This window comes from Malania oleifera, chromosome 7 (genome assembly GCF_029873635.1).
Source record: "Malania oleifera isolate guangnan ecotype guangnan chromosome 7, ASM2987363v1, whole genome shotgun sequence".
In the NCBI taxonomy this organism is placed as follows: Eukaryota; Viridiplantae; Streptophyta; class Magnoliopsida; order Santalales; family Ximeniaceae; genus Malania; species Malania oleifera.
This window is the reverse complement of record NC_080423.1, coordinates 37,750,153-37,777,271: the sequence shown is the minus strand read 5'-3', so window position 1 is coordinate 37,777,271 and position 27,119 is coordinate 37,750,153. Positions and strand designations below refer to the sequence as shown.

At 37.4% G+C, this 27,119-nt stretch overlaps 2 protein-coding genes across 10 annotated transcripts in view; one reads left to right on the top strand and one right to left on the bottom strand.

Moving 5' to 3' along the window:
- Positions 1-12,586: 12,586 nt before the first annotated feature.
- LOC131160157 (pentatricopeptide repeat-containing protein At4g20090) overlaps positions 12,587-27,119 on the bottom strand; it is a 31,853-nt gene continuing 17,320 nt past the window's right edge. Inside the window, exons 3-6 of one of the 9 annotated variants that reach the window (XM_058115530.1) lie at positions 22,533-22,754; positions 21,838-21,973; positions 13,841-14,618; positions 12,587-13,490 (exon numbers count right to left, since the gene is read on the bottom strand). Coding sequence is in view for 2 of the 9 variants with exons in the window: in XM_058115538.1 (XP_057971521.1) it covers positions 25,949-27,054 (1,106 nt within the window). In the remaining 7 variants the exon portion in view is untranslated. Of the gene's footprint in view, positions 14,619-17,980; positions 18,076-18,902; positions 19,495-21,837; positions 27,055-27,119 lie in introns of those variants that run through there. The other 8 variants (XM_058115528.1, XM_058115529.1, XM_058115534.1 and 5 more) reach the window with 8 other exon arrangements.
- On the top strand, positions 12,785-14,734 carry LOC131160158 (cationic amino acid transporter 5-like). Its single transcript, XM_058115539.1, has one exon. The coding sequence runs from the start codon at positions 12,785-12,787 to the stop codon at positions 14,561-14,563; it is 1,779 nt and encodes a 592-aa protein (XP_057971522.1). The 3' UTR covers positions 14,564-14,734.

The following is a 27,119-nucleotide window of genomic DNA, read 5'->3' as shown; positions in this document are numbered from 1 at the left end:
GGGCCCCCACGTGCCACATCAGCAAATGAAGTCACTAATACCATCAGGGAATATTCCATCAGTGAGAGGAATATTCTGTTAAAGTTGACTAGAGTTGACCAGGTTTGACCGGATTTTTCGAAACCATTTCAGGTTCGTGTTTCAAACGAATTAAGCCATTTGTAGGGTTTTCGGCCGTTTCGGATCCAACCATGCTATTCGTTTGAGCTAATTCCATCTCCAGATCAGTGAATTGAGATGTCAAACGAAAAGAGCTCTCATATCGAAATGTTTGACGACACGAACTTTGGTTTCTGGAAAATACAGATCAAGGACTATTTGTTTGGTAAGGAGTTGCACTTACCACTGAAGGAGAAGCCAGAATCCATGAAGGAGAGCGAGTGGGAGTTGCTTGACCAAAAAGCTTTCGGAGCTATCAGGATGACGTTGGCAAAATCTGTTGCCTTCAACATCAAGCACTTGACAACCACCAAGTCCCTTATGGATGCACTATCTAATATGTATGAGCAGCCATGAGCCGCGAATAAGGTACATCTAATGAAAAGATTGTTTACCATGAGCATGTCTATAGGTGAAAGCTTCAGCAGACACGTGAATAATTTCAACGAGCTGTCGAATCAACTCGCCTCGATTGGAATTACATTTGACAGTGAGATCCGTGCCCTACTGATTCTCAGTTAGCTACCTGAGAGTTGGAAAGGTATTGTCATTGCGATCAGTAGCTTTGCAGGAAAATTGAAGCTAAAGTATGATGAGGTTATCAACATGATTTTGACGGAGGAGATTAGAATGTAGTCGAACAATGCCTCCACTTCAAGTTCAGCCTTGAATGTGGAAAGCCGAGGAAAGGGAAGCGGGCATGGACGATCTAAAAATTGCGGTAGATCCAGGACCAGGCGGTCTATATCCAGAAATCCCAGAGGTTCCCAGGGCACAAAGAATGTTGAGTGCTGGAACTGTGGAAAGACTGGGCATTTCAAAAACTAGTACAAAGGTTCGAGAAAGGAATCTGAGGCGAAGTCAAAAGCAAATCTCGCCTTTTCCTCAGGAGAAAAATATGTGTTGATATGCTTTATGGAGAGCAAGGATGAGTCTTGGGTTTTAGACTCCGGGGCCTCATTTCATGCCACTTGCTGTAGAGATTGCCTAGAGGATTACACACCAGGTAATTTTGGTAAGGTGTACCTTGACAACGATCAACCTTGAGACATAATTGGCAAGGGAGTTGTAAAAATTAATATAAACGGGTCAGTATGGAAACTGAAGGATGTCAGACATATTCCATACTTAAGAAAGAATTTGATCTCAGTTGGTCAGTTTGCAGATGAGGGATACACAATGACATTCAATGGTGATGAATGGAAGGTTTCAAAGGGTATACTAACGATTGCCAGAGGTAAGAAAAGCGGAACACTTTATCTAACCTCCAATGCCTCCATGTTTATTTCAGTTGCTGCAGGAAACGACGACAACAACATCTGGCACCAATGACTCGGTCACATAAGCGAGAAAGGATTCAGAGTGATGCACTCAAAGGGAAAATTGAGTGGTCTACAGTCAGTGCAGATTGACATGTGTGAGGATTGCATATTTGGAAAACAGAAAAGGGTCAGTTTTCAGACAAACACTTGTGCCCCAAAGAAGGAGAGATTAGAACTAGTCTACTCAGATGTGTGGGACCGACGCCCGTCTCATTCATAGGCGGAAGGAATTACTTCGTCACGTTCATTGACAATCACTCTCGGAAGGTATGGGTTTATTTTTTGAAGTATAAGTCGGAAGTCTTTGATGCTTTCAGGGTATGGAAAGCTATGGTTGAAAACGAAACTGGTTTGAGAATCAAGAAACTGAGAACAGACAACGGTGGTGAGTATGAAGACACTAGGTTTAAGAAATTATGCTACGAGCACGATGTTAGGATGGAAAGAACTATTCCAGCTACGCCTTAGCACAATGGCACAGCAGAGCGGATGAACCGAACGTTGACTGAAAGAGCCAGGAGCATGCGTATACAGTCAGGCTTACCATTGCAGTTCTGGGCAGAAGCAGTCGGCACAGCAGCGTACTTATTTAACAGGGGTTTATCAGTACCTTGGACCGCCATATAATAAAAGAGGTATGGAGCGGAAAAGAGGTGAGACTTTCACATTTAAAATTTTTTGGTTGTATTGCATATGTACACATCAGTGATTATGTTAGGAACAAGCTCGATCCTAAGTCCCGAAAATGCACCTTTGTTGGTTACGGTGAAGATGAATATGGGTATCACTTTTGGGATGATGAAAGCAAGAAGTTGATCAGAAGCAGAGACGTGATTTTCAATGAAAGGGTGATGTACAAATACAGGCACACAATAGAATCCATCGAACCAGTTTAGATGAAGTCAACCTATATAGATAGGGATGATATCCCATAATGTGTTGGGACATAACAGCAGAATGCCGAGAATCCTTAGGCGGAGGAACCGGTGGAGCAGATCGTCGCACCACTTGTAACGCCCCAACCTGGGTCTGTCAGGGAGCACTGCATCTCTCCTTCTCCACCTGGACCAGACAACAGGGGGCAGGCCTTATCAGACTAATGACTGGCCCTACAAACCAACACGTGTCCTTTTCAGTGTGTTTTGTCCTCACTCACACACTTCCTGAGAAAACTTCCCAAGTGGTCACCCATCCCAAGATTGCTCCAAGTCAAGCACGCTTAACTATGGAGTTCTTATGGGAAAGCTTCTGATAAGAAATGTGCACCTTGTTTATATGGGTAGTAACATCTAATCTTTTCAAGTCTTTCATCCATGGGGTATCACATTCTCCCCCACTTATAGAACGCATCGTCCTCATTGCGAACCCACATTTCCAAACTCAGGCGATGTGAATCTCATCACACTTCCGATTGGGTGTTGGCTCTGATACCATTTGTAACGCCCCAACCTGAGTCTGTCAAGGAACACTGTGTCTCTCCTCCTCCACCTAGACCAGACAACAGGGGGCGGGTCTTATCAGACTAATGACTGGCCCCACAAACCAACATGTATCCTTTTCAGTGTGTTTTGTCCTCACTCACACACTTCCTAAGAAAACTTCCCAGGTGGTCACCCATCCCAAGATTGCTCTAAGTCAAGCACGCTTAACTATGAAGTTCTTATGGGAAAGCTCCCGAAAAGAAAGGTGCACCTTGTTGATATGAGTAGTAATATCTAATCTTTTTAAGTCTTTCATCCATGGGGTATCACACCACCGCCTCCTACTCCAACTCTGGAGCTTAGGAGATCTACTCGGCCTTATGTACCAAATAGAAGGTATATAGATTATTTACTTCTTACAGATGGAGGAGAACCCGAATGCTATGATGAAGCATGTCAGGTGGCAGATACGAGCAAGTGGGAGCTTGCGAAGAAGGACGAGATGAAGTCCCTTACCTCCAACAGAACATGAGAACTAACTGAGTTGCCCAAAGGTAAGAAGACCCTTCACAACAAGTGGGTGTATAGAATCAAAGAGGAGCATGACGGCTCTAGGAGGTACAATGTTCGGTTGGTAGTTAAAGGCTTTGATCAAAAGGAAGGAATTGACTACACCGACATCTTTGCACTAGTTGTGAAGCTGACAACCATCAGATTAGTCTTGAGCATTGTTGCCTTAGATTGCCTACATCTTGAGCAGTTAGATGTGAAGACGGCGTTTCTTTACGGTGATCTTGATGAAGAAATTTACATGCATCAACCAGAAGGAATCTCAGAGAAAGGTAAATAAAATATAGTGTGCAGGTTGAAGAAGAGCTTGTACGGTCTCAAACAAGCTCCCAGACAATGGTACCAAAAATTTGACGGCTTTATGCACAGGAATGATTTTATAAAGTGTAATGCTGACCACTGTTGCTACTTCAAAAGGTATCAGTATAGCTATTTAACAACCTGCTTATTTTCCACAATTTTTTTAAAACATAATAATAATAAAATCAATATCTCATATTCCAACTCAGCAAATCATAATTCACTTGGACCCAATATATCAAACCACAATACGGAAACCTAAGCAGTAGAAAACAAACAATCATACACATCTCAATACCATATATCACAATATACCAGAGTTACTACAATCACTGTATCTCAGTATATACATCCCAAAAATCATATCTAGGGACATTCCCCCCCCCCCCCAAAAATCTAATTGTCCCTACAAAACTTACCCTTCACAGAGGGTAGGTAAACAACTCTAGCTCAGCGGGGCTTTTCCCGCTTTCCTATTTGGGGCTTTTGAAAAGTTTATAAAATTTAGGGGTGAGACACTTCTCAATAAGGAAAATAAACTAATACTAGTTTGTGGCAACATGAGTAAATTGTGTTATACATATCCCATACAGAACATATCCAATAACTGTTTTGTCAAATCTAGGAAAAACACATACATATCAAATCATGGCAGAACATATAGCATTTTCATAAGTATATTTCATCTCATATAATAATAATAACATAAAAACAGTTCTGGTAGGTTAGCTGGCTGTTGTCATGTATTACCCCCACATGACTGGATTGTGTGGCCCGAAGGTGGGACCTGACAATGGTTGGCCGACCACTGCTAAGTCAAACATACAGTCTGGTAAGTCCGATGGGTCTGCCTGACCTAGTCCATACACCAGGGGCGATCACACACACTTCTTAATAACCACATTGACCATCCAATCTCACACCACTCCGTACAACGGCGTTAACACAAATATCATGATCACGCGGACCATGGACACATAGCAACGGTACCGTGCAAGTGTTAGCCTAGACCAAGCCAACCAGGTTCTGATATCATATAACATATATTAAAATCGTGACACATAGATATCTCATATCATTTATTTTCACATTAATCATATCATTTTGCATATATACGTGTATCATGAAAATCATCGGCCCGTACGCCAGTATTACACATTTTATCATAGCTCGGCTCGTACGCCGGAAAATCATAGCACAACCCGTACGCTGGAAAATCACGTTATAGCACGGCCCATAAGCCAGAAAATCACATCATAGCACGGCCCGTACACCGGCAAATCACATCATAAAAATCTCAGCCCATACGCCGGCAGATCACATCATAAAAATCTCAGCCTGTACGCCGGTTTTCCTAACATAAAAATCCGTATCGTAATCACAATTCCAGAAAACAGTATCTCATAACATTTAATACTTATGCCATACTGAACAGATTTTCCACATATTTAACATACCATCATTTTAACCGTATTTCCCAAATATAAATCATATATATATATATATATATAAACATACTTTCTTTCCAGAAATCAAGTGCTATAAATATACATACATTTTTCATAAGATACTAGTTTACTTTATTCCCTTACCTGACTACTGAGAAAGCCCCCAAAATAATCTAATCTAACACCTATAGGATTTCCTGACCGATGCCCTGAAAATGAAAACTCCCAGTATTAAATTTCAGTATTTTCATGTGTACATCATTTCCTATAACTATCGCAAGATCAAATTTGGCTTAAAAAGCCTTACCTTAACTCAAGGATGATTTCCTACTTGCTTTTACCAACGATCCGCTCCGGCAGATTTGGAGAGAACTTCCCCAGGAGCATCGTGGTGGCTTCAAACTGTCGATCCAGCGTAAATTTAGCCCAAAATCGAAGAGAGAGAGAGAGAGAGAGAGAGAGAGAGAGAGAGAGAGAGAGGGAAAACTTAGCTTCTTTAGGAAGTCAAAATCTGGATTTTCATATTTATAGAACGGGGGAATTCGTCGACGAGCCACGTCATTCGTCCACGAATTCTTCAATAATCTCGTCAACGAAATTCAGTCTTCGTCGATGAAATTTAGTCAGCTCAAATCCCCTCTCGGTATTTCTTCGTCGATGAGTCCCCTGTATTCGTCAATGAATTCTCTTATACCTTCGTCGACGAGTCCCCTGTATTCATCGACAAATTCTCTTATATCTTCGTCGACGAGTCCCCTGTATTCGTCGACGAGGAGCTAAGAATTCCTCGGGATTTTTTTCCCTTTCCAAAATGCAATGTCGTCGACGAAGTTGACTTCCTCCTTCTGTTTCCAGTTTCCATTCCCCTTTCTTTTATTATTTAAATACCATTTTTATTCGGGTCGTTACAAGCTATATCATTCTGTTGTTATATATTGATGACATGCTGATCACAGGACTACATATAGAATAGATCAGGAAATTGAAGCAGCAATTGTCAATGAAGTTTGACATGAAAGACTTAGGCTTAGCAAAGCAGATACTTGGGATGCGAATCTCCAGAGATAAGCGATAGGGAACATTGCAGTTATCTCAATCGGAATACATTAGTCATGTTTTATAAAGGTTTAAGATAAGCAGCACCAAAATAGTAAATACAACTTTGGCAAGACACTTTCCCCTCTCCAAGGATCAGGTTCCCCAGACAGATGAAGAGAAGGACTTTATAGCTAAGGTACCTTACGCCTCAGCCATTGGAAGTCTCATGTACGCCATGGTTTGTACCAGACCGGACATTGGCCAAGCAGTGGGAGCAGTCAGTAGATTCATGTCTAATCCAGGGAAGACTCACTGGGAAGCAGTGAAGTGGATCTTCAGGTATCTTAGAGGCACTGTTGATAAGTGCTTATGTTTCAGAAAAGGAGACTTGAAAGTCAAAGGGTATGTAGATGCCGATTTTGCTGGTGAAGTTAATCACCGTAGGAGCACCATCGGATACGTGTTCACTGTTGGCACAACAACTGTTAGTTAGATGTCGTAGATACAAAAGATTGTTACCTTATCCACTACAGAAGCTAAGTATGTAGCAGTGACAAAAGTCAGAAAAGAGATGATTTGGTTTCAGGATTTGTTGACAGAGCTTGGGTTAAAGCAGGAGAGGAATATTTTGTACAACGACAGTCAAAGTGCGATACATCTGACAAATAACTCTACATTTCATTCCAAAACCAAACAAATTGAATTGCGTTATCACTTCATCAGATCTCTATTAGAGGATGGAGTACTGGCACTGGAAAAGATTCAAGGTAGCAGAAATCCAGCTGACATGTTGACGAAGGTGGTGACTACAGAGAAGTTGAAGTTGTACTCAACTTCAGTTAGTCTTCAAGATTGAAGATAAATATGAGCACATTATTTGCCTATACACTGGTTGAGATGCTGTCTCCGTCTCCAAGTGGGAGATTGTTGAAATTAGAGGTGTGGAGTCGTCGGTAGCAACACCTCCCCTCCCGCAACATATATTGAAATTGGAGACTTGCAGTAAATGGAGACCAACAACCCTCCATCTACCTTGCCTACCATGGCTGACATTAAGCCACCATGTTTGAATTTCTTGCTAACCACTCCACCTTCCCATGGCTATATATATGGTGTTGTGTATGTTGTTATGAGGTGTAAGTTGTGTGAAGTGAGTTGTGTTGTGCGCAGAGAGTGTGTGCAAAGTTGAGAGTTGCAGTAAGAGAGGGAGAGAAAGAGAGAGACAAAGAGAGTTGAGCAATGAGGCTCCTTGTAATATTTCTCCTAGTATAGTGCAGTGGTGTGTGCTCCGTGGACGTAAGTCGATTCGACCGAACCACGTAATTTTTCGGTGTTTCAATGTGGATGTGTTTGATTTTTCTTCATGTGTGATTGTTGTTTTAGGATTTATCCCCAACAGGGTCGGCTCAACATTTAGGCAACTGAGGTGCTTGCTTGGGGCCCCAAATTTTTTTTTTAATATAATAATATTAATATTATTTATGAAATTCTGTTTGATGAAATTAAATTTAAATAAAAAAAAATTGAATAAAATATTAAGAACTCCTAATTAAATCATTGTGTTTGGTGAAATTAATTTTAAATAAAAATAAAAATTAAACAAAATATTAAGGATCCCTAATTAAATTATTCGCCTAGGGCCCATATTATGAAGAGTCGCTGATTCCCAACATAGCTCTCCCACCCGCATTATTGCTTTCTCCAAATATTTGCGAAACCATAATCAGCACATCTCCATCCTTGCTTACCAACAACTGGCTTCAAACTCCCATATTTGTTAGAAGCAATCTTCTTCAAAGCATGGAAGAAAGCTCTTCATTTCTCCAAGCACAAAAAATGGTCCCTTCCATTCGACATGAGCTTCAGGCTAATTACACCCTGATTGACCTGAAAGTATTTCCTCCAAGATCCTTATTGAGCCCTAAACCAAAATCAGATAAGCCCAACTTCCCTAAAATTCACTGAAATTCGTCTACTTTCAAGATATATATACCATGAAAAATTTCCTGAAAATTCAGATGCTAAGGGACAAATTATCTAGATGTTCAATGTTAATCACCTTTTCATCAACCTTAAAAGTTTGGTGAACCCCCATAAAGATAATTTAATTCACAACCTGACAACCCCCTGATCCAATACTGCAAGTCTCTGATCCAGAGTGATTGAATGTCATCGGAGCTCCTACTCAATGCCCTTGTCTACTGCTGTGCTAGCATATCATCACTTCATCTCCTTGCACGTGGCTTTTTTTTCAAGATTCAGTTTTCTCTTCTAGTTTCAAGCCCTGCAGCTACGCAACAATTGGCAAACAACAATGGGGTCGTCAAAGGCTTGCAACCACCAACCTGTTGTCAAATGCTATTTTTTTCTTCTTCTTAAGTTCTTATTTTTAGTGATAAGTGTTAGAGGTGAGCATAATTCGATTTTAATAGAATTAATCAACCAAGTTTGGATTCGATTAATTTGTAGTTCGGTTTGATTCGATTTCAGAATGGAGTAAATTTGGGTATCTGGTTTTTCAGCTCGTTTGTGGGGAAAATATAGAATGGAGTAAATTTGGGTATCTGGTTTTTCGGCTCGTTTGTGGGGAAAATATAATTCACTTAACCGAATTATCCAAATTTTTAATTAACTAATAATTAAATATTAATTATTCAATTATATGATCTATGATTCCAATTTCAGGCTACGCCGCTGGGGTTCCATTCCCATTCGGCCATTCCCAATTTCCCATTTCCCACTTCTCTTCTCCCTTTTCCCTTTTCCCTTTTCACTCTTCCGTCTTCCCTTCCCAAGTTCGCAGTTCGGCACTTAGGCGAGTTTGCATCACAAATTCGCACGCAGCGGCGCAGTGCTGTAGCAGCGCACCAGCAGACGGCAGTGCCTTCCCACTTTGCAGTTCGCACGAAGTCGGTGACCACGAGTTCGCACTTCCAGAGTTCCAGTTCCAGATCCAGTCATGGAGCTCAATGCCGTGAGAGCTAAGATTCTCAAATACAAGTACAGGGAAGCTGTTGCTGCTGCCGCCGCTGCTTATAATAATCTCAATAATACTTCACCTTCTTCTTCTCATCATCATCTTCCTCGCGTTGCTTTGCTTGCTCCTGGGACAGTTTCATAATTCGTTTTTATTTTATTCGTTTAAATTTGGTTAATTGAATTAACTAATTCGGTTTAGGCGATCATTTCGTTTGGTTCGGTTATGAGTTGGGATTTTATTCGGTTAATGGGCCGAACCGATAAATTGCACACCCTTTCTTATAAGCACTTTTTTTCTAAGTGCTTCCAAACGGAGGCTAAGACTTAGGGGTGAAGGTTAACAAAGATTGCGTTTACATGGGTGGCACGCAGTTTAGGCGAATTTGGTTAAGTCGAATATGATTCGGTTTAGGCGAATTTATCTATTTAACTAAAAATTTGGTTAAGTCGAATATGATTCGGTTTAGGCGATCATTTCGTTTGGTTTGGTTATGAGTTGGGATTTTATTCGGTTAATTAGCCGAACCAATAAATTGCACACCCCTTCTTATGAGCACTTTTTTTCTAAGTGCTTCCAAACGGAGGCAAAGACTTAGGGGTGAAGGTTAATAAAGATTGCGTTTACATGGGTGGCATGCAGTTTATGGAGAGATTGTTTGACGTGTGTGAATGCATCATTGTTTGAATCCGCATAGTGGGGTTCTATGACTTATACCGGATAAGCCACATCCAGCTTGACAGACATATTTGGTGACTATCTTTGTCGAGCGATTGAGGCCAAAGACATACATTTCACCTACTCCATCGTAAGGTGAAGATCTCATTACAGGACGTCGCTATTTTGTTTGATCCATCAATTGACGAAAGACCCATCACTACGAGAGGACAGGCAATGCTGCTAACCGCCACGCATCAATCGGTGATAAGGCTCGCCCAGAGCAAAAAAAAGGTCGAATGGTATGGCGTCTTTTGTTTAATAAATATTATATTATTCAACATTTTATTTTGTGTGATGCATTAATTTGAAAAATATAGTTTCCTTCCGTTAAATAATTTCAAATAAATTAAAATTGGCAAAAACTCCAAGTCGTCGCCAACACGCAATATGAAAATGACTGTGAGCCACCTACTCTCCCCATTTTGTCTGCATCTGCAAAGGCCATGTTAATTTCTTCTACATGGTGGGCCTCTACACGCTATGGAAAATGGAAAAAGGACAAGCCCAGCAATAGAAGAGCAGAATTTCATGAAGGGCCAATTCAAGACTCCCATCCAAAATTATTTTTGTTAATTTTTCTACGTGGGCCCAGTTGTTCTCTGCCGAGTCCGACAAAACAGATGTGACCCCCCGCCTACCATTACAAGAAAAAACAGCCTCCCAACTTTTGCACGAATCCCCCATTATCAAATCAAGTTGAGTAGAGCTGTATGTTAATTAAGTGAATTATTAGATGAAAAATAATTATAATTCATAATCGATTCGTTTAAGTGACGGAATGGTGACGATTCGAATCAGTTAATTCATAATGAATGACGGATAATTCGTTATTTTCAAATATAATTTTATTATTATATTAATAATTTATTGTGTATCTAGATGAAGATGACGACATGAGTGAAAGATAAATTCAGTTGCCAGATTCACATGATTTGAAAATAGTTGTTTGAAGAAACTTACATGGTTTGAGTGTTTATTTTGATTTGAATTGAGATTAATTTCTTATATTTTAATGCCACTTACATGAATCGGGAATTGTTAATTAGTAGAAACAATTGATATAGTTATTAGAAAAGTTGATACAATCGCAAGTTATCGTACACAACTTCAATTATTGTGATTGGCTAAGACATTTTTTTTTTTTTTCTATTTCTTGTAATGAGCTGCAAAAATAGAGAAATAGAAAATCAAATCAAATGCAACCATTATCACTGACCAAACAATGAAATAAATAATTGGATCATCCACTAAAAATTCGAAGCCCCAAAACTTCTACAAGACATCAAACTGAAAAGAAATCATTTCATGCATCCTCCAAAATAATCGGTTACATATCCAACGAGTTTTGTCCAATCAGCTTTTGCCTCTCTCGTCCACCATGCAAAATTCGCTGGATGATCCGGCAAATTTTGTTCACGCATTTCCATTCAACTATTATTTAATATTTTAATATAAAAAAATCAAAAAAGGAAAGACCAAAAATACATCGAGGGCCATGAAGATTAAAAAATTCAAGAATCCTTTTTTGCAGGATTCCTGTGCAAAATCTAAAATTATTTTTATTAATTTTCTCACGTGGGCCCACTTGTTATCTGCTAAGTCCAACAAAACGATGTGACCCCCGCCAAAAATCAGCCTCCCAACTTTTCTATGAATCCCCCCCTTATCAAATCAAGTTGCCTAGTAGCGGATTGGGTGGATAATTGGATTAGGTAAATTATCGGATAAAAAAAATTATAATTCATATTCGACTCGTTTAAGTGACGAATTAGTGACAATTTAAGTTCGATAATTCAAAATAGATGGCGAATAATATGTTATTCTCAAATATATATATTTTTTATTTTATTAATAATTTATTTTGTGTCATAATAATTAAAATTATATATGATAACTTGCGATTAATTTGTGTATTAATTTTTCTAATAATTATGTTAATTGTTTCTACTAATTAACTATTCCTGATTCATGTAAGTAAAGCTCTAAGCAATAAAATATAAAAATTTACTCTCAATTCAAATCAAAATACACACTCAAATCATGCCAATCTCTCTAAAGTCTAAACATCATTACTATTCCTAATCCATATAAGTTTCTTTAAACTGCTATTTTCAAATCATGTGTTGAATTTATGCCTTACTCTTTTCGTCATTTTGACCTATTGGCTAAGACAATTTTTTTTTTTCATTTCTTGTAATGTACTGCACAAATAGAGAAATGGAAAATCAAATGCAAACCACTATTACTAACCAAACAATGGAACAAATAATTGGATCATCTGAAGTCCCAAAACTTCTGCAAGACATCAAACTGAAAAGAATTCTTTTTATGCATCTTCCATAATAATCAATCACATATCCATTTCCCCACACGCATGCACCCCTCCCATAAATGTCCCCATCCATTATTATGATGACCCATTTTCATATAATGGTATGAGATAGTTTTTTATTTGCATTTTTTGGTTGTTCTAAAAATAACCCTTTGCTTTTATAAATTTGAGTTTAAAATAAAAATTTCAATCAATGAATAAATAAGTGAATTAATATTTATTAAAATTTTACGATTCCCAACATGCATGCACCCCTCCAAATTCCATTAATGCAGCACATGCATAGATTGCAAAAATCTAGAATGCACAATGGACCATAAATATTATTGTTAATTACTCTTTTTTTTTTTTTCTAAAGAGCAAGGAAAAGTCGTATCCCCAACAAATTTAATTCTGCATCCCAGAGCAATAAGAAGTCAGTTATTCACGCAGTGGAGCTAACAACATTACAGTACTATTCTTGACTACCCATCAGCTAGCTGTACTCAAATTCATCAATGGCTGCAATGGGAGACCTGCCGGATGAGATCCAAACCCAACAAAGAGGCTATTGGAGATGGAGCAAACAAGATTTCTTACCAGAAGAATCCTTCCAAGACTGGGGCACTTATCGATCAGCGTTGTCACAAACATGTTTCCGATTCAAGGACCGTCTTGTGAGCCGATCTGATGATGCCAATGAGCTTAACGAACTCCGGAAACAAAGTGAGAACAACATGAAGCGCTGCCTCAGTTGGTGGGATCTCATCTGGTTTGGATTTGGCTCGGTTATAGGGGCTGGTATATTTGTGCTCACTGGTCAAGAAGCACATGAACATGCTGGACCTGCCATCGTCTTGTCCTACGTTGCATCAGGCATTTCCGCAATGCTCTCAGTTTTCTGCTACACAGAATTTGCAGTAGAAATCCCAGTAGCTGGTGGATCATTTGCTTACCTGAGAGTAGAATTGGGAGACTTTGCAGCATTCATAGCAGCAGGAAACATACTTCTTGAAAGCATCGTTGGGAGCGCAGCAGTCGCCAGAGCTTGGACTTCTTACTTCACAACTCTCTTGGACCGACACCCCAACTCATTACGATTCCACACAAATCTCAGAGATGGGTTCAATCTCTTGGACCCAATTGCCGTAGTAGTTCTAGCAATTGCTGCAACACTTGCAATGATGAGCACAAGGAAAACTTCATATTTTAATTGGATTGCATCTGCAGTCAATACAGTGGTAATTTTGTTTGTGATAATTGCAGGATTTGATCATGCCAACACTTCCAATATAACTCCATTTTTGCCTTATGGTGCTAAAGGGGTATTCCAAGCAGCTGCTATTGTTTACTTTGCCTATGGGGGATTTGATAATATTGCAACCATGGCTGAAGAAACAAGAAACCCATCAAGAGATATACCACTAGGATTGCTCGGATCCATGTCGATCATCACAGTGATATACTGCTTGATGGCACTTTCACTGAGTATGATGCAGAAATATACAGAAATAGATCCAAATGCAGCCTATTCTGTTGCATTTCAGAGTATAGGAATGAAATGGGGAAAGTACCTTGTAGCACTTGGCGCCCTTAAGGGGATGACCACTGTCCTTCTGGTAGGAGCACTTGGGCAAGCCCGATATATTACTCACATAGCACGAGCTCACATGATCCCGCCGTGGTTTGCGCTCGTGCATCCCAAAACAGGAACCCCTATAAATGCTACACTCTTCATAACCATTTTGAGTGCATGCATTGCTTTCTTTTCAAGCTTGGATGTCTTAGCAAGCTTGTTATCGATTAGCACACTCTTCATTTTCATGATGATGGCAGTCGCACTTCTTGTGAGGAGATACTATGCAAGGGGAATCACTCCTCGAATTAACCTCTTGAAGCTAATAATTTTCTTGCTGATCATCATTGCCTCCTCCATGGGGACTTCAGCATTCTGGGGATTGAACCCCAATGGTTGGGTTGGTTATGCCATCACCATTCCCCTCTGGGCCTTGGGAACCATGGGGATATCAGTCCTTTTGCCGCAGCAGAGGACACCAAAGGTTTGGGGGGTTCCACTTGTCCCCTGGTTTCCATCCTTATCAATTGCAACAAATCTCTTTCTCATGGGATCCTTGGGTTCTGAGGCTTTTATCAGGTTCGGTTTCTGCACCATGATAATGCTGGTCTACTACATCTTTTTTGGTCTCCATGCAACCTATGATATGGCACATCAGCAACTCAAGACGGAAAACCAGATGGCCATTGTGGAAGACAAGAAGGAAAATGCAGGGCCCTAAAAAATAGCACGAACACCTTCCACTCTTCATTTCAGCCCTCCTTAAGAGTGCCTTCCTGCAACCATTTCATATAGTATTACTCCAAGTCTCAAGTTTCTGAAATTTGCAATCTGAATTAATTATTCTACCAGGAACAGCAACAATATTAAGGAAATGTTCTGCTCATAACAACAATGGCATTGCACAACCAAGTTGATCTTAGAATCTTATCATCGAATGAGAATGCGAATAGACCAAATATTAAACCACACAAAACATTGGATTTTAGCATACATGGTCCAGCCTTCGAATCCTGAAATGATAATCATAAGGGATTTTTTATTTATATTTCTGGCTAATATGCGTGAAAGTTTTCTTAGCTGAAAAATATGGGTAATGAAATAGCATGTGACGTACATACCAAACACCAGCCATTGAAAAGCTCGATGCAACACGAAAAAAATAAACAGGGCCCTAATAGATTGAGGATTAAAGAACATGTATCCAAATTTCTGTTCTTTTAAAAAAAAAAAAAATGAAAATCATTAGTTGTGTTGTGCATATTTTGTATTCAAAAATGATTATGGATAATTAAATTTGAATATTTTTTTTTCACTAAAAAAGAATGTATTTGGAGAATTTAGGAATAAATGACTTTTTTTCTTCTAATTTTTGAATGGCCAGCATTCAAAGTTGATGGTGGCGGTGGTGGTATTCACTGGTGGCAGTCAGTAGGGGTGGGTTGTTGGTGGCAGTGGGCGGTGGTTGTCTTCAGTCATTAGCAGCAGAGGCTGGGGTTGAGCGGTGATGGTGGGTGGATATTGTAAGGAATGGTGTATTCCTAAAAGGTGGGGGTTTTAAAAGATTCCTAGATCAAGTGTGTCCTATTTTTAGAACCACAGCCAGTATTACACAAACCTAGGGTCTTTCTAAACAATCTCAAATACCACATATATTTAAGCATGCAAATATTTAAAGCAAATATAACAATCACAATGAATTAAATATTAACATGTACATGTTGTAAATAGAGAAGGGAGAAAGAGGGCAAACACAATATTTTTACGAGGTTCGGCTGTACTCGCTTACGTCCTCGCCTCAAGCCAACCCGCTTGAGGATTCCACTACCCTGCTCACTTAACCCGGTGGAACAGAAAGCCGTTTACAGCTCCTTATAGGGTGGAGTCCCCCTAGCTCCCTTAACCTGACGGAGTCGAACCATTACAATCGCTCCTTACAGGATAGAACACTTCCTCCTCAGGCGATACCCCACGCCTGAAGCATGGTTCACTATCCGAACTGCAGGGATACAAATGATATGAAAACAATTTGTGTACAATAGAAAATGCTTCTTCAATAAGCAGAGATGTACAATATAAAATCCAATATGCACTCTCAAATGATATGTAAGATGAAACTCAATAGAGTTAAAGAGTTTCTCTTAAAATATTTTTTTCAAGTAAAGACTGAGAGTTTGGAAATTGTTTTTCCTCCAAGATTGACCTTTGGTAAAATCAAAATACAAGAGGCATTTCAAACAAAAATATATAAATGAATATATTGCTCAAAGCACTCTTGATTTACTCAATGATTTTCTCCACAAACAATTTTCAATGATGAAGCGTATATAGGAGAGTTTGATCTTTGAGATTAACACAAAATAGAATAAATGACTTTCAAGCTAGATATATGAACTTGAATATAAGTTCAAGCCTTTTCCAAGATTCCCTTACAAATTTCTCCAAAATATTTTTCAAAACAAAGTGTATAGGAGAAATTTGATCTTTGAAATCTCAAGAACAAGCAGCTTCTCAAGCAAGTATATATAAATTATATATGCTCAAAGCTTACTTGTTATAACCCTAAGATTTTCTCCTAAAATATTTTTCAAAAGAGAGATGGAGAAATATGAATATGCTCTCAAAAATATTTTTGCAATGAAGTGTGAGAGTAAGTGATCTTTGAGTTTAAGATATCTGTATTAAAAAAAGAATGCTCAAAGATTTCAAATGAATGATTTCTCCACAAAAAAGTTTTTCAAAAGAAAGTGTGGGAGAAACTAGAATTTATGCTCTTCAAAAATATTTTTGCAAATGAAGAGTAGAAGAAAGCTTTGATTTTGAAAATAAATGCCCAATAAATGAAAGAATATAAATCAATGAAATCAAAAACCAATTTAAGAGCTTTGGGCTGGTATTTGTAGAGATTTTAAAATTCTAACCATCAACTAGCCATTGGGGGATTAAAATAATAATACTCTTAAATTTTTTGACTGTTTTTGGCTTCAAAAATTGACAAACCCGAGAGGTCTGGTCGATTGGCAATGGCTCCGATCGACTGGTCTTCGGCGATTTTCAAATCCTCGAGAAACAGCATGCCAGCACGAAGATTCGGTCGACTGGGAATTGAAGGCTCTGGTCGATTGGGGTTCAGAAGGCAAAATATAGGCCGGTCGGCTGGGGCTTACAAAACTAGCCAAAGTGAATAACTAGCCAACTAGGGTTCATATGCATTAAATGGGCCGGTCAGCCGGGGCTTTACAAGATTGGCCTAAATGAATGGCCAGTCGATTGGGCTGCATAATAATGCATGAAAGGTCCGAACGACTGGGGTCTTTATAGAGTTTGAATTTTGGCACTGATATATTTTCGAAAACATCTTAAAACCTTTATATGAGTTTAGCAATTTTATGTAAAAGGTTTTTCATGAAAACGTTAGTCCCCTAAGATCAGTCTATGGTCGACTATTGAGCTTAACATCATATCATGCAAGACATGCAATATTACAAATGAAGCACTAAATGCATTACAAATAAAAACAATGTCTTCACTTCTTTTGCTCTTCACTTTTCCATGGAATACGTCAAATTGTATAGGCTTTTAAGTCCCTCCTGACTTCCATTTCTCCTTTACGCTATGTATACTGAATTGTAAACTTGCTCAAGCACTAAATACACACATAAATTACTTGTGTTCCGTCATTATCAAAATAAGGATCAGACTCAAAAAGTCAACAATCTCCCATTTTTTGATGATGACAAACACACACGAGCAAAATGGGTTCAGCCTAAGAAGGCCCCTCCTTACAATATGCATAATTTAAAAAATAAACTTAAGCATATCAAGAAGGAAGACATATTTTAAGTGTCATGCATTTAGTTTTAGCATTAAGGCACATACATGTAGCATTAAGGCTCAGACACTTATCCTATTTAAACTTTAAAAAACACCGGGAGTATAAAAGAATTTGCAACATTTTGCTTAAACATTCCTCCCCCTTTTGGCATCAGCAAAAGTGCTACGCTAAGCGTAAAATGATTTGAGCATAAAGAAAATCTTAGCTTTAAAAGAAGACTCCCCCTTTTTGATATAAAAGTTGGGCATAACAAGCGGTCTTATTGCTGATTTTGAAGGACTTTGGCAATTTGCACACCAACAACAGTAAGACTGGCTATTTGAGATTGAAATCACATGTTGAACATGGTCAGACCAAAAATATCCACGAACCATTGCCGTTCAAATATAACATAAGACCTGTAAAAGATTAGAGCTCAAAACATACAGCTTATGATGGCTAAATGTCGGTTTAAGCATGACTTTAGTCTAACTAGTTGGTATGTATTTCAACTATGCAATGCCCTTTTTTAAAAAATCATATGTACAATAAAGGCCAAAAAAAAAAAATTTGAGTTTCATGACAACAATATGAATATTACAACATTTCAAATTTCACATGTCATGAAAGCTTTTAAGCAAGAGATAAGATTTTTACATTAAAAACATTTCTTGCCACAAAACAAATTTCATTTTATAAAAAAAATATTTTCCCCTTTGATATTATCAAAATGTACTGGGGCTTATGCTTACTGAAAAATAAACTTTAACACAAAGAGCAAGCAAGCTTCATTTTTCTGGAGAGCATTTAAGAACATTTCAAATTATAATGACCATAAAAATCAACCACATAGATCCCAAAGATATCAGAGAATTTAAAACAAAGATCATATGGCTATGAGCAATTGATTTTTATTTAAAATTCACTGCGAGCAAACAAGTCATTATGCTTTGAACCGCATATGCCATAGCAAGCTATAAGTCTAATCTAAAAGTAGAGTGAGCATAAGGAATAGAATTTTATTAAATCTCCCCTTTTAGATTTGAATACCATCTTAAATGAAATAAACTGCTTATACTAACCAAAGATTAATTTCATTAAGCATGCCAAGTAGTATAAGCAATCATTTATGAATCTTTTGAACAACTATACTGGATATAGACTAATTCATTTCTGACATGCAACCAGTATAATCATCCTATGGAACACAAATGCATCAAAAAATAGATATTAAGGCATGATATAATGCTCATAAACATGAGAACATATCTATTTATAGAGTTTTAAGAACAGGATATGATGTTTAGGGTTACCAAAAGAGCCTCAATATTCAAGCGAAACATGATGCATACGAGTCCTTTATGCTCTTTCTCTAAGAATGGAGCTCAATTCCCCTATATATGTTCTTATGCATGCATTTTCAGATAGGGATGAAGATCAAATATTCATTTAATAAACATTCATTCTTTACAGGGCCTAGTTTGAAACTTTGATCCTAATCTTGGCTTTGATCATCATCTCCTAATTTCACATGATAATGATCAGACGGTGGGTATTTCCTCTCGCAGGCAGTTGGGTCAAAGACCATAATATAAAACACCAAGTTCCCTTCATGCCTAAACACAAGAAATCGTCCACGTGCAAGTCATGGTCTCTGGCAAACTTCGGCCAACCATCTTCCAGACGTGGGCTGTTCATCTTTACTAGCCAGTGTTTCCCAGTGTTGCTGCTTCTCAAGACAGCTTTCTTGCAATGTTCAGTGTGAGTGTCATCCAATAAGTACTTAATCATGAAAGATGATCGAATTGACAGTTCTGAATGGCCCAAGGAAATTCACGCTATAATCAAGATCAAGAGATAATTGTCATCCATCAAGGAGATTTAATCATTTAATACATTATGGATAGTGTGCTGCATTTCTATTCTTATAAAGGCCTATAAACATGAACACGGTAGGATCATGGGAGCATTTTATTTAGAGAGCTATGAAGTTACACAGAGAAATGCTCCCCCTCAGTTATGCTCATTACTCATCACCATCATATGCCTTTTTCATCTTTTAATTTCTTAGCCAAGTGCCTTAGATTTTCAATGATTTAAACTTGACTTTGAAAGCTTAGGCTTAGAGGACCAAAAAGTCTCAAACAATATTTCTTTAGGTGAATTAAGCCTATTTTGCTTCTTTTCTTATGAGTCACAACACGCGAGAGGCTCAAGTTTGAATGGCTTTGAATTTTAACTACTCTCGCATAGGTTTCAGCCATTTAACTTATTCTAAGGAGGTGAAGCTTTAAATGATTTGATTTTAAAGACGAGAGCTTATGAGAGGAATTTGGATTAATACTCTTTTAAAAGATAAACACTATCAAGTTCAAAAGAGTATTCAGAATTGATTGCGAGAGGACAATATTAAAATATTTTCATGCTAGCGAATATGTCCTAACATCTTAGGCAAAGAGCATTTAGGAGTATATGAACTTTCTTGAACACAGCTCTTTGGTCATTTTGATTTTCCACAACTGGAAGGTATCCTTTAAATATAATCACAAAGCAAAGCAAGGATACGACCCAATGAATAGATGAATCTTTACCGAATGTGATCGTGGTTGGTAAAAATTTCCTTGGGAAAGAGGAAGCTTTTGAATGAATCAAAATTAGAGAGTTTTTGCATTTTAAGCACAGAAAGGATAATTTAATTTGACTACGTGAGAAGCTTGAATCCTTTAGAGAATGCCCCCTAATTTGATTAAAACATGATGTCTTAAAACAAGCACTTAATAGATTGGGAATTTATGATAATCAATGCTTATGACCAAAGTGATGACTAAATATTGACCAAGGATTTTATATTCAAAAATAAGTTTAGGATTAAAAGATATATTTGATTTCCTAAAACTCAATTCTGTATGATGGACAAAATATGCTTAACATAGGATTTTCATATTTATGCATGAGTTAATCATTTTAGAAGTATTTATCAATTAAGGAAACCTTTGTCCATTTGGAAGTAGACTTTTACTCAAGCATGCTTCTAAGATATCATAAATAATGATTTGTGTTATTTATTTCAGAAATACAAGGTTCTAGATATTTTAGCCAGTTAAGCTTTTTGCCTTTACTTTGAATAAACTTGAGGAATGATATGAATTATGTGGAGACTGACGTCCCATTTAAGCAGTGATTATCTCATTCCTTTTTAGTTCAAAGGTAGCATGCTATAACCAATATTTCCATGTTTTAACCAATCAGGATATATATGCATTAAGTGATTAGATTGGATACTCCACTTGTGATTTCATATTAGCTTGACTCTCTAAGATTCTTAGTATAACCATAGTGTATAGTGAATACATGTATTAAGATTTGACATTTTAGGCACAGGCCACTTCCTAAGCCTTTAGTCATCACCACCCCTTATAACTGAACCTGAGATCTAAGGAAGAATTAAATAATTATGTAATTCCTATTGAAATCCATTCTTCCTTTGGTTCAAAGAGATTTGCCTTCTTGATTACCCATATTATTCTTCTATCCTTGCCTCGGGCACCTCTAAGTGGACAAGTAAACCGAACGTGCCCTTTCTTTCCACAAAATAAGTGAGTTTTATATGCATGTGAAAGATTATGCTTATTTGTTCTATTTCTACTTGATGAGGCATAAAAATGACCCTGGGATTTATGAGGTGATCTTGAATCCTTTTTGAAAAGATTTTTCTTTCTAACTCCTAAGGATTTATCATGATTTTTCTTTTCATATTTAGCTTTGAGTGTCATTCTAGAATGAATATCTACTTTTCCCTCCAAGAAGATAATTTTCAATATCTTCTTAATCTTTTTCTTCTCTGGAGTAGCGTGATAATCTTTTAATTCTCCTAATTATTTTGCCAACCTTTTACTTTCATTTTTCAAGAACTTTTTCTTCTTAGATATATTAACTAGAAACTTATGCATTTTAAATAAAGCATTTTCTAGTTCAACGTTAGAAGGCATGTTTTCATCATAACATTTATCACATCATTCAATACAAGATTTATTACAAAAATTATCACATGAATTAGTACATGAATTATTAACAGAAAAATCACAAGAGGGATTAGATGATTCATCACATGATATCACTTAAAAATCGACACGGAAATCATCAAATGCATCAATAACTAAGGTAGATTTGGAAGCATATACCTCTTCATCGATTAAAGCTATTTGCCCATGATTTACCGCTTCTTGATCATTTGGGCTTGAATCCCCCAGAGCAGCGTTCTCCTTTTCTTTGGCCTTTCCATATCTCCTGTCCAACTCTTCCCATATATCCTTTGCACTAAAACAAACCATGATCTCTTGAAAGATATTAGACTCTAGAGCACAATATAACATATTAATGGCATTTGAACTTGCATGCATTAAACTAATATCATTTTCATTCAAAGGCATACGAATTCCTTTAACAATTACTTGTCAGACCCTCCAGTCCATTGATTTTATAAATATGCTCATTTTCTATTTCCACAAGGTGTAATCAACACCACAAAATATTGAAGGCCTAATATATGATTGTCCCTCACAAAATGAGGATACACCAACAAAAGCGATTGCGATCTTTAACAAAGGCGTTTATGCTTTGTGCAACGAGGCTCTGATACCAATTGTGAGGAATGGTGTATTCACAAGAGGGGGGTGAATTAGGTATTTTAAAAGATTCCTAGGTCAAGTGTGTCCTATTTTACAGCTAGTATTACACAAATCTAGGGTCTTTCTAAGCAATCGCAAATACCACAAATATTTAAGCACGCAAATATTTAAAGCAAATATAACAATCACAACGAATTAAATATCAACATATAAGTGCTGTAACTAGAGAAGGGAGAAAGAGCGCATACACAATATTCTTATGAGGTTCGGCTGTACCCGCCCACCTCCTTGCCTCAAGTCAACCCGCTGGAGGATTCCACTACCCTGCTCACTTAACCGAGTGGAACAAAAAGCCGTTTACAGCTCCTTACAGGATGGAGTCCCCCTAGCTCCTTTAACTGTGCGAAGCCAAACCGTTACAACCACTCCTTATAGGATGGAGCACTTCCTCCTCAAGCGATACCCCACGTCTGGAACACAGTACCGAACCGTAGGGATACAAATGATATGAAAATAATTTATGTGTACAATAGAAAATGCTTCTTCAATAAGCAGAGATGTATAATATATAATCCAATATGCACTATCAAATGATATGTAAGATGAAACTCAATAGAGTTAGAGTTTTTCTCTCAAAATAATTTTTCAAGACTGAGAGTTTGGAAATTGTTTTTCCTTCAAGATTAACCTTTGGTAAAATCAAAATACAAGAGGCTTTCTAAACAAAAATATATAAATGAATATATTGCTCAAAGCACTCTTGATTTACTCAAAGATTTTCTCCACAAATTTTCAATGATGAAGTGTATAGGAGAGTTAGATCTTTGAGATTAACACAAAATAAAATAAAAGACTTTCAAGCTAGATATATGAACTTGAATATAAGCTCAAGCCTTTTCCAAGAAACCTTACAAATTTCTCCAAAAGATTTTTCAAAACATAGTGTATAGGAGAAATTTGAACTTTGAAATCTAAAAAAAAACAAGCTTCTGAAGCAAGTATATATAAATTATATATGCTCAAAGCTTACTTGTTATAACCTCAAGATTTTCTCATAAAAGATTTTTCAAAAGAGAGATGTAGGAGAAATATGAATATGCTCTCAAAAATATTTTTGCAATAAAGAGTGTGAGTAAGTGATCTTTGAGTTTAAGATGTGTGTATAAAAAAAAGAACGCTCAAAGATTTCAAATGAATGATTTCTCTACAAAAGAGTTTTTCAAAAGAAGGTGTGAGAGAAACTAGAATATATACTCTTCAAAAATATTTTTGCAAATGAAGAGTAGAAGAGAGCTTTGATATTGAAAATAAATGCCCAATAAATGAAAGAATATAAATCAATGAAATCAACAACCAATTTAAGAGCTTTCGGCTAATATTCATAGAGATTTTTAAATTCTAACCGTTAACTAGCCATTAGGGGATTAAAATAATATTATTTTTGAATTTTTTGACAGTTTTTGGCTTCAAAAATTGGCCAACCCGAGAGGTCCGACCAACTAGTCTCGGGCGATTTTAAAATCCTTGAGAAACAGTATGCTAGCACCAAGATCCGATCGACTGTGATTCAGAAGCCAAAATATAGACCGGTCGGCTGGGGCTTACAAAACTGGCTAGAGTGAATAACCGGTTGACTAGGATTCATATGCATTAAATGGGCCAGTCGGCCGGGGCTTTACAAGATTGGCCTAAATGAATGGCCAATCAACTAGGCATAATAATGCATGAAAGGTACGGTCAACTAGGGTCCTTATGGAGTTTGAATTTTGGCCTTGATATATTTTCAAAAACATCTTAAAACCTTTGTATGAGTTTAGTAATTTTATGTAAAAGGTTTTTCGTGAAAACGTTAGTCCCATAAGGTCAGTCTATGGTCGGCTATTGAGCTTAGCATCATATCATGCAATATTACAAATGAAGCACTAAATGCATTACAAATAAAAACTATGTCTTCACTTCTTTTGTTCTTCACTTTTCCATGGAATATGCCAAACTGTATAGGCTTTTAAGTTACTCCTGGCTTCTATTTTTCCTTTACCTTATGTGTGCTAAATTGTAAATTTGCTCAAGCACTAAACACACACATAAGTTACTTTTGTTTTGTCATTATCAAAATAGGGATCGAACTCAAAAAGTCAACCGATATGGTGGACAGTTATTGGTGGCTGTGGCTGGTGGTGACTGGTGAGTGATAATAGTAGTGAGGGTGAGGGGTGGGAGATGGCAGGCCAGTGGGTGGTGGTGAGTATTAGTGGCTGCAGCAGTGGCGTACAATGGGTGGTGGTCAGCAAGAGTGCATGGAGGGGGTTGACAGTGGTGGGCAGTAGTGGAACAATGCAATGAGAACGGATAGTGAGTATTGGATTGTACCTAAATTTATAGAAAACACCATTTCATAAAATCCTAGAAAACAAGTATTTTTAGGGATATAATCCTAAAATCAGTTTTGTAAAAAATGACAAACAACTAATAAAACATTTTTTAAAATATATTTCATGTATCCTTTGGATAGAAAAGACATTTAAAAGCTTAACCAAGCAGATCCTAAACTTTAGGAATTTTGTATTGCAGCCTTTCAATTCATTGCAAAGAAACTAATATTTCATAACTTCAGTATCTTTGGAAAGACTGTTTAGCTGGCGAGGAGAGCACATCCAGAAAATCATGTTGACCATAGTCAATGCTACAAAATAACCAATCATATCATCAATCATAGCATCCAGGTCCAAGTAGATCATAGAACCATCAAAAGATATCCATCCTCAGTTGTCTAAAAAACTACTAAGAGCCTCAAACAAGTAAACATTGTATGCATAAAAAATAAGTTACAATTAAAATTAAAATAGAAGGTACACTACCAGTGCTATTGTGATAGAAAAAATTAAAATCTCAAAAGCAGAAGTTAAAAGTTAGGAACCAGGGAAGTAGTGGGTGCTCCTTATGTTAGAAAAAAAAGAAGCTGATTGAAGAGATTATTTAATCTGGATCAAAGAGAATACACAGAGTGTAATTAGAAGGATTGGCATTAAAAGAGAGCTGGACTAGATTGTGGAGAGGATGAGAGATCTTGGAGGCTGGAACCTAGGGCTCTATATCTCAAGGCATCAAAAAAGCAAAATTCATTCACAAATTGATAAATGCTCATATGTGTAGTTGTTGGAATCATGGTTCGAAATCGCGGTCGCGGGTAACGTCGCGAAACGGTCGCGGGTGTCGCGGGTCGCGGGAGACGCGGGTGTTACGTAACGGGAAGCGGGCGTAACGGTCGTGAATTTTTTTCACGCATGCACAACCATGCGAAAATTAAAAAATAAGCATGAAATCCATTAATACATGATTTTTAATGAATTTTGAAGGCTTTCATTCAACCTACAAATGCTTTTTAATAGGCATTATGATTTTTATATTAATTTTAGTGCGCTGTTTACAAAAAAAAGCATATTTTTTTATAGTTTACATTACTTTAATGAGTAAAAAGATGTAGAAATGTAAGAATCAATTAATTTAAGTCATAAAGTTACTAAAAATGAATCAATACTCAATAGACTTAATACTCAATATACACATTACACATACATGAATTTAAAAAGTGATTAATATCAAATATCAATAAATAATTGAAAATACATGAATACAATATTACAAATTTATAATATAACACATGTCACCACCAAAAAGAATGACGTGGAGGGTCTTCATAATTTGCATCTGTATCTTGAGATTGGGATGGGAAATTATCTCCCCATCCTTGTGGAAATACATAGTTGAATGAACCCAAGTTTGCATCATTTTGTTGTTGCTCTTGAAAATGTACTGGTGATGAAAATTCTCCTGAATAATGTCTATAAGTTGGGGCAGGGGCTGGCTCTGGGTAGTGTGTAGAAGAAGACTCACTAGATCCTGAGATTCCTAATCCACTGGGATAAAAATGTGAGTCACGAGATGCATAATGTGGATATGCTGGATGAGATCCAAATGATTGTGATGATGAACCATCTAAACCAAAGTCGCCAAAACTACGAACCACACCATATGAATCTTCAGTAGAATCGCTAGGGTCACCACGAGCACTCCTCCTTCTCCTGGGTTGTGAAGATTGGTTCCCTGGAGGAATACCCAAGTCATAATTTTCAGGTATGTCATGTAATCCATAAGGATCAGAAGGATATATATCCCTTCCAAATGATGTCCCTGTATCATATCCATAATTATATTCTACACCGCCGCCTCCACCACCACCACTGCCACCCCCCCCAACCCCAGCTCCAGCACCACTATTACCATCATCATCACTTGGTGGGCTCAAACCAAGATTGTCATCACTTTGTGTACGTTCAGGGCTTGAACCTGAATCATCATGCGCGTTTATTGGTGGTTGATCACCTCCTTCTGTAGTACCACCAACCTCTTCATTTAACCAATTTGAATTGTCCTGACCATCGAGTAGTGGTGTCTCTCTCTCCTCTAACCATTGACTTAAAGGATCATCTTCTTCGAAAATGTAGTCCAAATTGATAGGATTGAAACCCTCTTCAATTTCTCGTTGGCTTCTTCTCATTGTACGTCTTAACTTTAACCTCATGTTGTAATGTACGAAAACAAGTTTTTGTAGTCTCATATACTTTAATCTATTTCTTGTTTTCGTATGGATGAGGCTAAAGGTGCTCCAATTACGCTCACAGTTCGAAGCTGATGTGGTCTGGCTAAGAACTCTAATTGCTATTCTTTGGAGCTCAGGAGCACACAAGCCATAATGAATCCACCATTCAGCTGCATGAATAATTAAAAAGAGTTTTATGTTAGTATAGCGTATTTCAAAAGTCAAATTTGAACAC

Excerpts from the sequence above, each read along its gene's own strand:
- LOC131160158 (XM_058115539.1), top strand. The coding sequence starts at position 12,785 with ATGGCTGCAATGGGAGACCTGCCGGATGAGATCCAAACCCAACAAAGA.